This window comes from Parasteatoda tepidariorum, chromosome 7, assembly GCF_043381705.1.
Source record: "Parasteatoda tepidariorum isolate YZ-2023 chromosome 7, CAS_Ptep_4.0, whole genome shotgun sequence".
Lineage (NCBI taxonomy): Eukaryota > Metazoa > Arthropoda > Arachnida > Araneae > Theridiidae > Parasteatoda > Parasteatoda tepidariorum.
In genome coordinates, this window is record NC_092210.1 from 24,232,510 (window position 1) to 24,244,466 (window position 11,957).

At 28.4% G+C, this 11,957-nt stretch overlaps 1 protein-coding gene across 1 annotated transcript in view; it reads left to right on the plus strand.

Moving 5' to 3' along the window:
• The window catches only part of LOC107439667 (titin), a gene marked incomplete in the record, with an annotated part of 381,506 nt that overhangs the window by 205,691 nt on the left and 163,858 nt on the right, over nucleotides 1–11,957 (plus strand). The window contains 12 exon segments of the mRNA XM_071183739.1: nucleotides 1,862–2,116; nucleotides 2,808–2,951; nucleotides 3,907–4,161; nucleotides 5,085–5,228; nucleotides 5,942–6,193; nucleotides 7,140–7,283; nucleotides 7,455–7,703; nucleotides 7,811–7,957; nucleotides 8,536–8,633; nucleotides 8,764–8,938; nucleotides 9,695–10,105; nucleotides 11,491–11,793. Coding sequence (XP_071039840.1) covers nucleotides 1,862–2,116; nucleotides 2,808–2,951; nucleotides 3,907–4,161; nucleotides 5,085–5,228; nucleotides 5,942–6,193; nucleotides 7,140–7,283; nucleotides 7,455–7,703; nucleotides 7,811–7,957; nucleotides 8,536–8,633; nucleotides 8,764–8,938; nucleotides 9,695–10,105; nucleotides 11,491–11,793 — 2,577 coding nt within the window.

Genomic DNA, 11,957 nt, shown 5'->3' on the forward strand with positions numbered 1-11,957 from the left:
CCTTAGAAATGTGATGTGGTTCATTTCATGACATGATAGTTCGTTTTAAAGATATCCATATAATTTATCCTCATCTACATAGTTCATCTGTTCATATTAACTCTGTTGAGACCCCACTAAAGAAGAGAAACACCATAAAAAGAAATTTAAATATTTGTTGAATTTTTAAATAATAATTTTAAAAAAATATTTTATGGCTTGCAAATTACAGAACATGGCTTTACCTCAAATGTTTTGCTTTGTTCAAAAAAGTAGAAACGTCCATAAAATTTAAGAATGAAACAATAAAATATCAAAATATTTCAAAATCTATAGTTTCATTGCAAGAAATTCTCTTTTTTTCCTTAATTTTACCGTATATTTGACGGTTAGAAGCTGTTTTAGTCAGAAAACGTTTTTTTTTAAATTCTGATTTTCAGCTTAATCATAAACGGATTAAGACGGTTAATTCAAATTCTAGTTTTTTTTTCCATGATTACCGCAAAATCAATTATTTTATGGTTTTGAACATTGAAAAAATAAAATTGCGATTCTGTTTTACTGTCAAATTTACTCTATCTGATTACTATTTGTCTTTGGATATAATTTTTCGGTAAGCTGCCAGACACTTTTAGAAATTTGAGTCATTACAATTCTTAACGTTTTTACACTTGAATATGATTTCAATAAGTAAAAATTTTAAGTTTAAGAGTGTTTAAGGTTTTTCTTCTTATACTGAGAGGCTTAGGGGACGGAGAGCTGATTCCCAATAAAGTGATCCAGATTCCAACAGCACCGATGAATTCTGCTCTCGGATCACATCAACCTGAATGCTAACATGGTTATTTTATAGAGTTATTGTTTTTGTTAAAATAACAGAGTTTTGTAAAAAACAGAGTTTTGTAAAAAACAGAGTTTTTTTGTTAAAACTATAGTTTGGTTATTAAAATAACGAAGTTTATTTACTAAAAAACAGGTGTCCTTTTATAAATAATAGTATTTTTCTGTGAAATAAACGGTTTTATATTGACTAACAAGCTAGCAGATTTTTCATTAATTTTTATAGTGCAGTTATGTAAAATTCCAAAATGAATCGTACACTTGTATTTATTTAAATATTTATACAATGAAATTTATTATGAATCTAATTATTCGATTTTAATATAATGTTTGGATAATAATCACTTTTTGTAATTAAAAATGTTTTGAAGTAGCAAAAAGTTAAATTTCTAACCTCAAAAAAATATTTCGTGTTTTGTAGGCCTTCAAGAAATTATTTTGACTCTTAAAATCCATAGTTGAACACAAAAATTTTAAATTTTGCTTCCCATCTAATTTTACTCATCAAGATTAAAAAATATAATTTATTCTATAGTTCCACTCTTTTACATATATTTTTAATATCTTTGTCAAAACTATGCTCTAATTAAAGTGGTATTGAAACTAAGCCCTTGTCATAATTAAGCCCTATTTCAATGCTTGTAAAAAATAAGCCTATATTAAGTGTTGCATGAAATGTTAAGTGTTGCATGAAGTGGAAATGAAAACAATAGGCGAAAAATTCTCTCTAATTAGAAAAATCTATTAGCCTAAACTTGAAGGAAAATCTATTAGAATAAACTTGTTTCGATTATTTCATTACCAGCGTTTTTGTGAGTAACATCCATACCGGTTTGTTTTATATTTAAGATAATAGCATAAATACTTAAGAAATAAATATAAAAACAATATACCGTTATTTATTTTGTTAGATTTTAAATGTAACAAAATATAAGATTATTACAAATAGAATGTATGATTTTATATTTCGGTTGAATTTCGTGTAATAAATACGTCTAAAGCCTCAAAACTCTCCCTGATTATTATGATTCATTCATTTCAGGTCGATCGGGTGTCATATCAGATACCCATCATCCTGATGGTCTCGCTAAAATTCAAGCTTTAGAAGACTTATCCAAGCAGAGGCCTCCTGATTATGTTGAAACTAGGACCTTCCAAAGACCAGTATTCACTGTTCCTCTTCAAAATCTTGAACTGGTTGAGGGTCAAAGTGCCCACTTAGAATGTAGGCTAATCCCTGTTGGAGATCCAAACCTCAAAGTCGAATGGTTTATCAACGAAAAGCCATTACAGCCAAGTATGTATTACTTTAAATTACTTAATTTGAAAGTGGTTTATTGAATATTTGTCAGTAGTATTTCTAGTAAATAAATACCCTAATACAGGTGGATCACATAAAATTGGCCTCGAGGACTATTCGTGATTTGCCAATTTAGTGCGAATGCTGCTAGCTTTATTTTACTGCCTTTATGGATATCACTAAAATATGAATACCTCATGATACTTTGTTTTCTGAAATACAACTAGCACACCCCCTGTTTTAAGATCAATTTTTTTAATCCCCTCCTATATTTATTAGTAAAATATACAAGATTTTTTTTTTATTATTTAAAGAATACAAACTATTTCTCAAGAAAATATCTATTAAAGTGTATAAATTATCATTACTAAGCACTTCTCTGTAAATAGTTTTTACTTTCGAACAAAACTAGCCCACCTTACTACTTTTTTTTTTAATTTTGTGTGCATTAATGCTATTTGCAAATACTTATATGTATTTTATGTAATGTAGTACATCATATTAAAATCATCTCATAAATTGTTTTAAAAATTTATTTGTATCACAATTTTGAAGTACAGAATCTAATTTAAAATCTGCTTCTAAATTTTCTTATAAACCATTAACCAATGATAAAAATAATTTATTAATCTATCTGACCATTATCATTCGTTACATGAATGTTATATCATATTAAAACTTTTTCTAGGTTCCCGACATCAAACCACTCACGACTTTGGCTACGTTGCCTTAGATATTCAATACGTTCGTCCTGATGACAACGGTATCTACACTTGCCGAGCCCATAACGAATTAGGGGAAGCAGTGACAACTGCATCAGTAAAAGTGCAAAGTAAGTATAAATCTTCAAAAGTACAAAAAGATTGATGATTATAGCGTTTTCTATATAACGGTACATTGTAAATATATTGAATAATAATGAATAAAACAATTATGAATAATGTTAAAAATAATCTTATAATACTAATCTTAATAATCCTAAAACCAATTTCATGATGCCAATCTCGATAATCTTAAAAAGAATCTAATAATGTTGAAACAATCTAATAATTTTAATCTCAATATTCTTAGCAATAAAACGATGAAATCTCAATCCCCCCCCCCTTGGATACATTAAAAAAAATTGAGTATACTTTCTCTGATATTTTGTTTCCTTCTTTATCTATTCAAAAAATTTTTACATTTCTTTAACAAATTAAAAATTGCGATTGATTTTTTTAAAAAAGATACACGACGCATGAAGATATTTTTTTATTTAATAATTATCTCATTTTAAAAATTTATGTGTTTTTAATTGCTGAATATTACAGAATTGTATTTGGTAAACTCTGCAATAAAATGTTTGTAGTTGTCTTTATACCTTCTTAGATAATTCTAAATAGAATTTATTCATGTTAATCATAATAATGTTTCTAATTTTGATAATCTCAATATTAATCAGAATAATCTTAAAAACTATCTTATGATGTTAATTTTAATAAAGTTAAAAATAGTCCAATAATATTAATAAAACAATCAGATTTTTTAAAGCTTAATTTGAATAAATATTCCGCCATTAATTTGCATTAAGGAAGATTTATTTTTACTTTCAGTTATTTTTAGTTATTTTTACTTCTTTAAATCTTTGTATCTAATTTATTATTTTATATTTGGCTTTCACTGTTGTTTTGTCTGAATTCAAACGCAGCTAAAAAAAGACACTATTTTTTAGCCTTCTAGTTAAATGTTGACACAGGAACAATCTTTTTTAAATGAATACTTGGTGAACTATCTGAATTCATTTTCAGCAAAAGCTTTCATTGAACTTCAAAGTCATCATCCTGAAGGCTATGAGAAAATACAGGAGATGGAAAATTACAAACAAGCACCACTTCCAGAAGCCCCAGAAAAGGCTTTCGAGAAGCCTGTGTTCATCAAGCCACTCTATGGACCAGCTGAGGTGGGTGAGGGAATGCCAGCTCATTTTGAAGCACGGGTTGTACCCATTGGTGATCCTGATCTCAAAATCCAATGGTTCGTGAATGGAGTTGCTCTTAAACAAGGTGAGTTTTATAAAACAAATTACTCTGACTGGCCCAGGGCATTGCAATGATTAGTCACATTTTAAGGTTTAAGAGCAGTTTTGGGGAAAACACAATGATTTTCATGTAAATTATCAGATATTTCTATGTCTGTAGTTATAAATTAAAAATTCCGGAAACGCATTGCTTTTATTTGAATACAATATCAATGCAAAATTATCTCCTTTGGAAAAATCTGGATTATCTCTATATTGCTCCAAATCATTCATCGATTTTTTGTCTAGCATATTAAAAATAAATTCGAGAAGTATATAATTTTTTTTCATATAAATATAGCAAAACTTTAGTCATCATTAATAATATTTTATCTTTAAGTAGTTGACAAATATTGATATTTACCAGTTTCATCATAACATATACATTTCATCATAACATATACATTTCATCATAACATATACAATTCATCATAACATATACATTTCATCATAACATATACATGTTTCATTAAAAAAGCAATCTTTAGCTAATGTGTAGTTCCATTTCTTATAAAATTCCCCAGAATAAAATATTTTGACTTGTGCCCAAAATTCTCATTGCTGAACAAAAACGTTATGTTTTTCTACAACAAAAGAAATAATGTCCTGGAGTTTAAAGAATTAAAAGTTCAATTAAGACACTTTTGTTCAAGTTAGAAATAAATGTATTGCATAAAATTAATCTGAACTTGCTTGAATTTTCACTGTTATACATTTTATTTGCACTTTGAGACATTTTTAAAGTTTTTTTTTATTTCCTCTCAATCTACATGTGTCTGATATCATTCATATAAATTATTGAAAACAGGGGAAGAAAATAACTATTTTCTCAATATAGTAATTCAAATTAATACTGATTTTTTAAGTTTGCTTAATTGTAGGTTTAAAAATCATGTTTTTAATTTACAGGTTCTAGATTCAGAGATATTCATGATTTTGGAATGGTATCACTCGACATTGCCTCAACTATTGCTGAAGATTCTGGGGTATACATGTGCAAAGCAGTAAACAAGGCTGGAGAAGCTGTAACTTCAACATCAATGGTTGTAAGAGGTAATTTATTATTGCCATCCAATCTTATTACAAGTATTGTCCCTCAATCTGATTACGATTACTTTATCTCATTTTTATTACAATTATTGAACCCCAATCTCATTGCAAAGTTTTCTACAAGAAACACTTAAGGAAGGAATTTACTCTGCAAAATAGTATGTAAAAAAATCCATGTCTTCGATTTTCATTTTTGAATAAACAGTGCAAAAAGCAAAGATATCACCCTGAATTGCTTTTGTTCCAATAATCAGATTTTCACGAACTTAGTGTTAAGTCTAATAGTCCTAAGAGATGACCTCAAACATGGTAACTAATAATAATTAGAGGGGACGATATTTTAAGTTTCGAAGCTAGTCACAGAAACATTCTTTATTCATGGGGTTTTTTGGACGCCTTGGATTTTTGAGCATCAAAATATGGGGGCAGCCAGAATCTCGAAAATATGACCCTAATGATTCGAAAATTTTTTTTCCTCTTTCTATTGAATCAAGAAGAAATTCTTATTGAGGAATTACTATAATTTATGAAGATTAGACAATTCGATGAAAATAAGACAAATGTTATCAAAAGATAAATGCTATCAATAAGACAAATGTTATCAAACGGTTGGTCTCAACATATGTTTAGTTGGTTACTCTAATATAATTTTTTTCCTTCCCTTTTTTTAACATTTTTAAAAATTTATTTTATTTATTTGTGTATTGTTTGCATAGCTCGAGGAGGAGTGCTGGGAGAAAGCCAACATCCGGAAGCTTACATACAGCTGAAGAAGTTTGAATTGGGTCCCGCTCCTGCTCCAGAGCCTGAACCAGCTCAACCCAGAGCTCCATTCTTTACTGAACATTTAGTCAGCCATGATAATTTGATTGAAGGACAATATATTCATTTAGAGGCTCGAGTAGAACCATCCAATGATGAAAAATTAAAAATTGAATGGTATAAGAACGGAAAGAGCTTAGTTTGTGGTAAGTTTTTTATCTAAATCTTTTTCTACTTATGACTTCCATCATTTAGTAATTTTATATTGTTTACTAAAAGTTCCGCATCAATAGAGGGCCTTACTCTGAATTCATGTAATTAGCTATAAAATATTGTAATAAGCTGTACTCTTAAGAAATCATAAAGTGCCATCTAGTTTAGGTGTTTATACACAAGGAGTTTTGGAATCACCACCCTAAATATATCTTACTTACTCCTCACCAAACATGAAGTAGAAGAAGTGGGCTTATTGGTGATCAAAATTTGCTACTTAAACAAGGAATAAAGGGATATACTACAGAAATTTAGCGAATCTTTATTGAGAAAATGGAATTAAGAGAAGCTTAACATGTTTAATTGCAAGATGAAACCAGAAGATGTTTCAAATAATCACCTTTTAACTTCTCTTCTTTTTGCTTCTGCAATCAAACTGGTTTGGATGTCTTTGAATTTTTGGTAACGATTTTTCTTGTCTAGATGTTTGGGAGGAATTCTAAAATGTATATGTATATTATGGGTAATGATTAAAGTTTTTGTCTGAATGTTAAGCATTTGCAAAAATATTAGATGTCGTGAATGACATACCGGTATTTGTACATTTTTCTTTCAAATACTTTAAACAGATTTTCGCTACTCTCTTTTGTTACAAGTCCTAATTTATAATTTCTGCTTGGTATAGTCCAATAAACGTCAATTTACACGAGGAAATTCGTTAAATTTCATCATAATTCGAGCGGAATTCAAAATTTCCACAATTTACGATTGTAAAATTCTTTAATAAGAAGGTAAAATATATAGAATAGAACTAAGATTAGCAAACAAAATTACTTCACCAATCTTGAAATCTTGCTTATTGGTAAACGCTTCTCTTTTAAACTCTTATGAAATTATGCTTTGAACTTGATTTCAATTACATATGTGTTCTCTTTACAGGCACACGAATTCGAACCACATGTGATTTTGGACTCGTATCTTTGGACATTGTCACTGTTCGACCAGATGACTCTGGTATTTACACCTGTCGAGCAGTTAATGAAGTTGGAGAAGCGATCACAACATGCTCAATGAAAGTTGAAGGTATACTAGCTTTATAACTAGACTACGCAAAATTTAATTGCTAAAATATATTATATTGAAACTTTAAAAAAAATTCAGCATAGCCTTAAAACTGAATTAAATGTTTACTTTAATTTCGTCTCAAACTTAAAAGACAGATATTTACACAAACCTATTTTTGGTCCTTTACAGATCGCGAAAGCATCATTTATAGATCACAACATCCAGAAAGCTTGCCTAAAATCTTAGAGCTTGAATCCACACAACTTACAGGTCCAGAACAAAAAGACATTTTATATGAAAAACCCATTTTCATTAGTCCTTTGAACAACATTGAATTGAAGGAGGGTGAAGCAGCTCATTTCGAATGCAGGATTGAGCCATACAGGGATCCTACTCTTAAAATTGAGTTTCAGCTCAATGGCAAACCACTTCCGGCTGGTATGTAGCTCCAGTTGAAAGACCAATTCACACAATTATTCGTGTTTTTTCTATTAATAAAATACATTTTTCGTTTAATGCATAATTTTCGATTGATTTCTTTTCAGCTACACGATTCACAGCAAGCAAAGATTTTGGATATCTTACATTGGATATTTCTCATACCTTAGCCGAAGATGCTGGAGTTTATACTTGTAAAGCTACCAATAGTAAAGGACAAGCTGTTACGACTGGATCGTTGAAAATTATTAAAGGTACTTCATTAATTTTTGCACAAAATTTTTCTTTTCGTTTGCAGGCTGTTTATAAGCACGTTTGTGTTTTCGATGAAGAACATTTGATGTGATTATTTTAACTTGTAAAGAAGTTTTACAGCTTTGTTTTAACAAAATAAACTCTTAAGAACTTGGTTTATTTAGGATAAATACAGGATCCAAGAGGTCCACTATTAATTTTGAGTTAGACTTAATTTATACATCGATTTAACTTCATTGTCTTAAGTATATATTGTTGTTAATGCTTAACTCAAAATAGTAATAATAGTAACTAACAATAATAATAATAATAATAGTATCACAAAATAGAGTAGTCACATAATCATTTAAGAATAGATGAAAAGAGAATCATGTTTCTTGAAAAGAAGTAGCAAATCTTTATCGGGTCACGAAAAGTAAATAAGACTTTAGATACTTTTAAGTTCCAATAAGTCCTATTTTCCTACTGGATATAATTTTGACATTCAATTATTCGGAAAAAAAATCTTTCTTAATTATTACAATACAATTAATGACAATATTTTAATAACATTCAATTTTAATGTATATCATTTTAGATAATGAATATGTCATTGAAAGAACAACTCATCCTATGGGTCAAGAAGGTCTTTCTAAAGTTCGTGAAGTTGAACAAATGTACCTTTCCAAATACCAAGTAAATACGATTTCCAAAAGTTTCATTTGTTGTATTTTATCTATTACCATTTATAAATACGTATCGTGTTGTTTAAAATGAGTTGCGGTAACACAGATATTATTACTAAAAATTATCATTTCTCCTTTAGACTCATGTAGAAGATAAAGAATTGCAATATCCAAAACCATACTTTGTCGTTCCATTACAAGAAAAGTATACGGTTAATGAAAGTGAAGGTATTAGACTAGACTGCAGAGTAGAACCTTCTGCTGATCCTAAACTTTGCATTGAATGGTTCTTTAATGGAAAATCTTTGTTCGTTGGTAAGAAACTATCATATTTTTAGTGTGCCCTGTAAATTATATGCTCTGTATAAGCTAATATGTTTAAAGTGATGCGCGGTCAGAATATAGGTTTTACTGGGGAAATAAATGCATAATATTTTAAAATTTGTAAGTAATCAATTTATTTTGACAATTATCTGAAAATATTGAAATGTTACTTGGAGCTTAAAGATAGGAAGTAAGTGATTTTAACTAACATTTATAATCTGAAACCAATTCAGACTAAACAATTATATTATATTTAAATAGCTCATATTTACTGTTCTTTCACGCATTTACAAAATGAACTGCTTATAATCTTAAAACCTAAATTTCAAGCAAAACATTTTTCATCAATTTTTGACACATTTTCCTGAAACTTATTCTATTGGTATCTATATTTACAACATTGAATGTATATCTTAACACAGAAACTCAATTTTTTTTATCTATTTTGAAGCACTTTTTTAAACACCAGTGGTTTACAAATTTACAAAATTAATTGTTTCAATACTAAAATTTAATTTAAAATTCATTATCAAGCTTTGGCGCATTTTCACTGAAATACATTTCATTAATAATGAAAAGAATTATTCCATTTTCGAAATCATTAAGCGCTTTACATTATTAGATATGTGAACTTAATGTAAGTCGTTGAACTTAGTTCAAAATAAATTTCAATGCTTCTTTATTCTATAAAGTTTTATACTAAAAAAAACTTATAATAAAACAACACTCTTCCATCTTTTACTTCAGGTACACGCTTCCAACTGACCAATGACTTTGGTCAAGTGGTTCTTGCATCAACCGATATGTGGGCCAGAGACAGCGGCGTTTACACATGTCGCGCATATAACGCTATGGGAGAGGCTTTCACCTCTACTACCATTCACTGTGCTGCTAAAGGAAATATTTACGAAGGCACGCTTCATCCTGAGGGTGAAAAGGGTCTGGAGAGCATTCAGACTCTCGAAGAATCTCTTCTGAGACCAACGGACTTAGCAACTACAGAAGAGCAGGGTCATCCACCTGTGTTTACATCTCGCTTCCAGAACTTGACAAACCTTACTGAAGGTGATATTGCTCACTTTGAAGCCACTCTCGCTCCTGCTGGAGATCAAACGATGGTTGTGGAGTGGTTCTTCAACAAAAAATCTATCAAAGCACGTAAGTACCACTTTTTCTTCTTCTTCGTAGTAGTAGTAGTATCATCTGACAATGTCGAAGTCATTTGGTTTCAAAAAATCTCCTTTTTAGAAACTTATTTTATCAAGCCATTTTCATTTGTATTTATGGATAAATATTTTGATGGTATTTAAATAATACAATTCACTATATCTTTCTTTTTTTTCTGGGAACATTTTTTCCCTTACATAAATTTGTACAACATGTTTTGGGGTTTACTTGATTTGGAGATAAATATTTTTCTTGCATTAATTTACACGCTAATTTGGGTTTATTTGATTTTGATGCGAGAAACAAATCGTTAATTTATCTGGGTTTCTTTTTCATTGATTTTATTTATCGAGAAAATTAGTAAATGTTACACACATTACGTGATTGAGATGTAATTTCAAAAATGTGACATATATTAAAAAAAATATCTTTCATCTTTTCTTATTCTAACAAATTAAACCAGTTTTTATTTTTATTGTTAAAAATATCCCAATTTTATTACAAAATAATAACAGAGTTTTTTTTAAGTAAAATTTATTAATTAAAACATGAATAATTTTACTTCTATAATTACAAAGAATTAAAAAGTTTTTATTTTTATTCTTAAAAGCTAAAAATATTCCACTTTCATTACAAAATTATGAAAAAGTCTTAAAAAGTTTCTTAAAAAAAACAAGAAAATATTTTTTATTGATCGAATAATAAATACTGAATGATTTCAATTTTTATTATTATAACAAATTAAAACAGTTTCTATTTTTATGACTAAAATATAAAAATATTCCAATTTCATTACGAAGTTATGAAAGAGTTCAAAAAAAAAGAGAAAACAGAAAAATATATTTTTTCGACAGAAGAATGAATAATTTTACCTTTTAACCATAGAACAAATTAAAACAGTTTTTATTTTTATTGTTAAAAAAAAAATCTGAAAAAAATTTTTTCTTTTTTTTTAAAAGCAGAAAAATATTTTTTTGCTATAGAAGAATTATCTAATTTCATCTTTCATTATTAAAACGCATCAAGTTCGCATTTTTAGTTCTCATTTTTATTATGAAAAGATAAAAGTATTCTATTTTTATTATGAAACTATGATAAAGTTTAAGAAAAAACAGAAAAATGTTATTTATCTATAGAATAATGAATAACCTGAAAATTTTTAGCTTATTTACTTTTGGTTTGTAATTTTCATTACAGTCTCCTATTTGAATTTATAATACAAAATAGAGTACCCAAACTAAAGTCTATATTACCAAAGGAAATTTCTAATCTTTCCAACTCATTCTTAACTATATTCATTCTTCTGCCTTAAAATTTTGTTTCATTCTTAATCCTATCAATTAAAAACAATTTACAAATGTTTTAAACTTTAACAGGTCACCGTATTCGCACCGTTCATGCATTCGGGATGGTTGTGCTTGAAATACTGGGTGTTGTCATCGAAGACAGTGGTGAATACACTTGTAGAGCTACCAATAAGTGGGGAAAAGCTGAAATAACTGTTAACTTAGAGTGTGTTGATAAACTGCAAGGACAGAAACCCAAATTTACTACACAATTACAAAGTTTAACAGGACTTAAAGAAGGTGAAAGTGCTCATTTTGAATGCCATCTCATACCTGTTGGAGATCCTGCCATGAGAGTAGAATGGTTCCATAATGGAGTACCTATGAGGCACAGTAAGTACCCATATATACATATATAAGTTTAAAATATCGAGAAAACATGGAAAATATTAAAGATTAATGAAAAGAGAAGAAGAAGAGAAATTATTAATATATATATAATTAATATATAGAAATATATATATATATATATATATATATATATATATATATATATA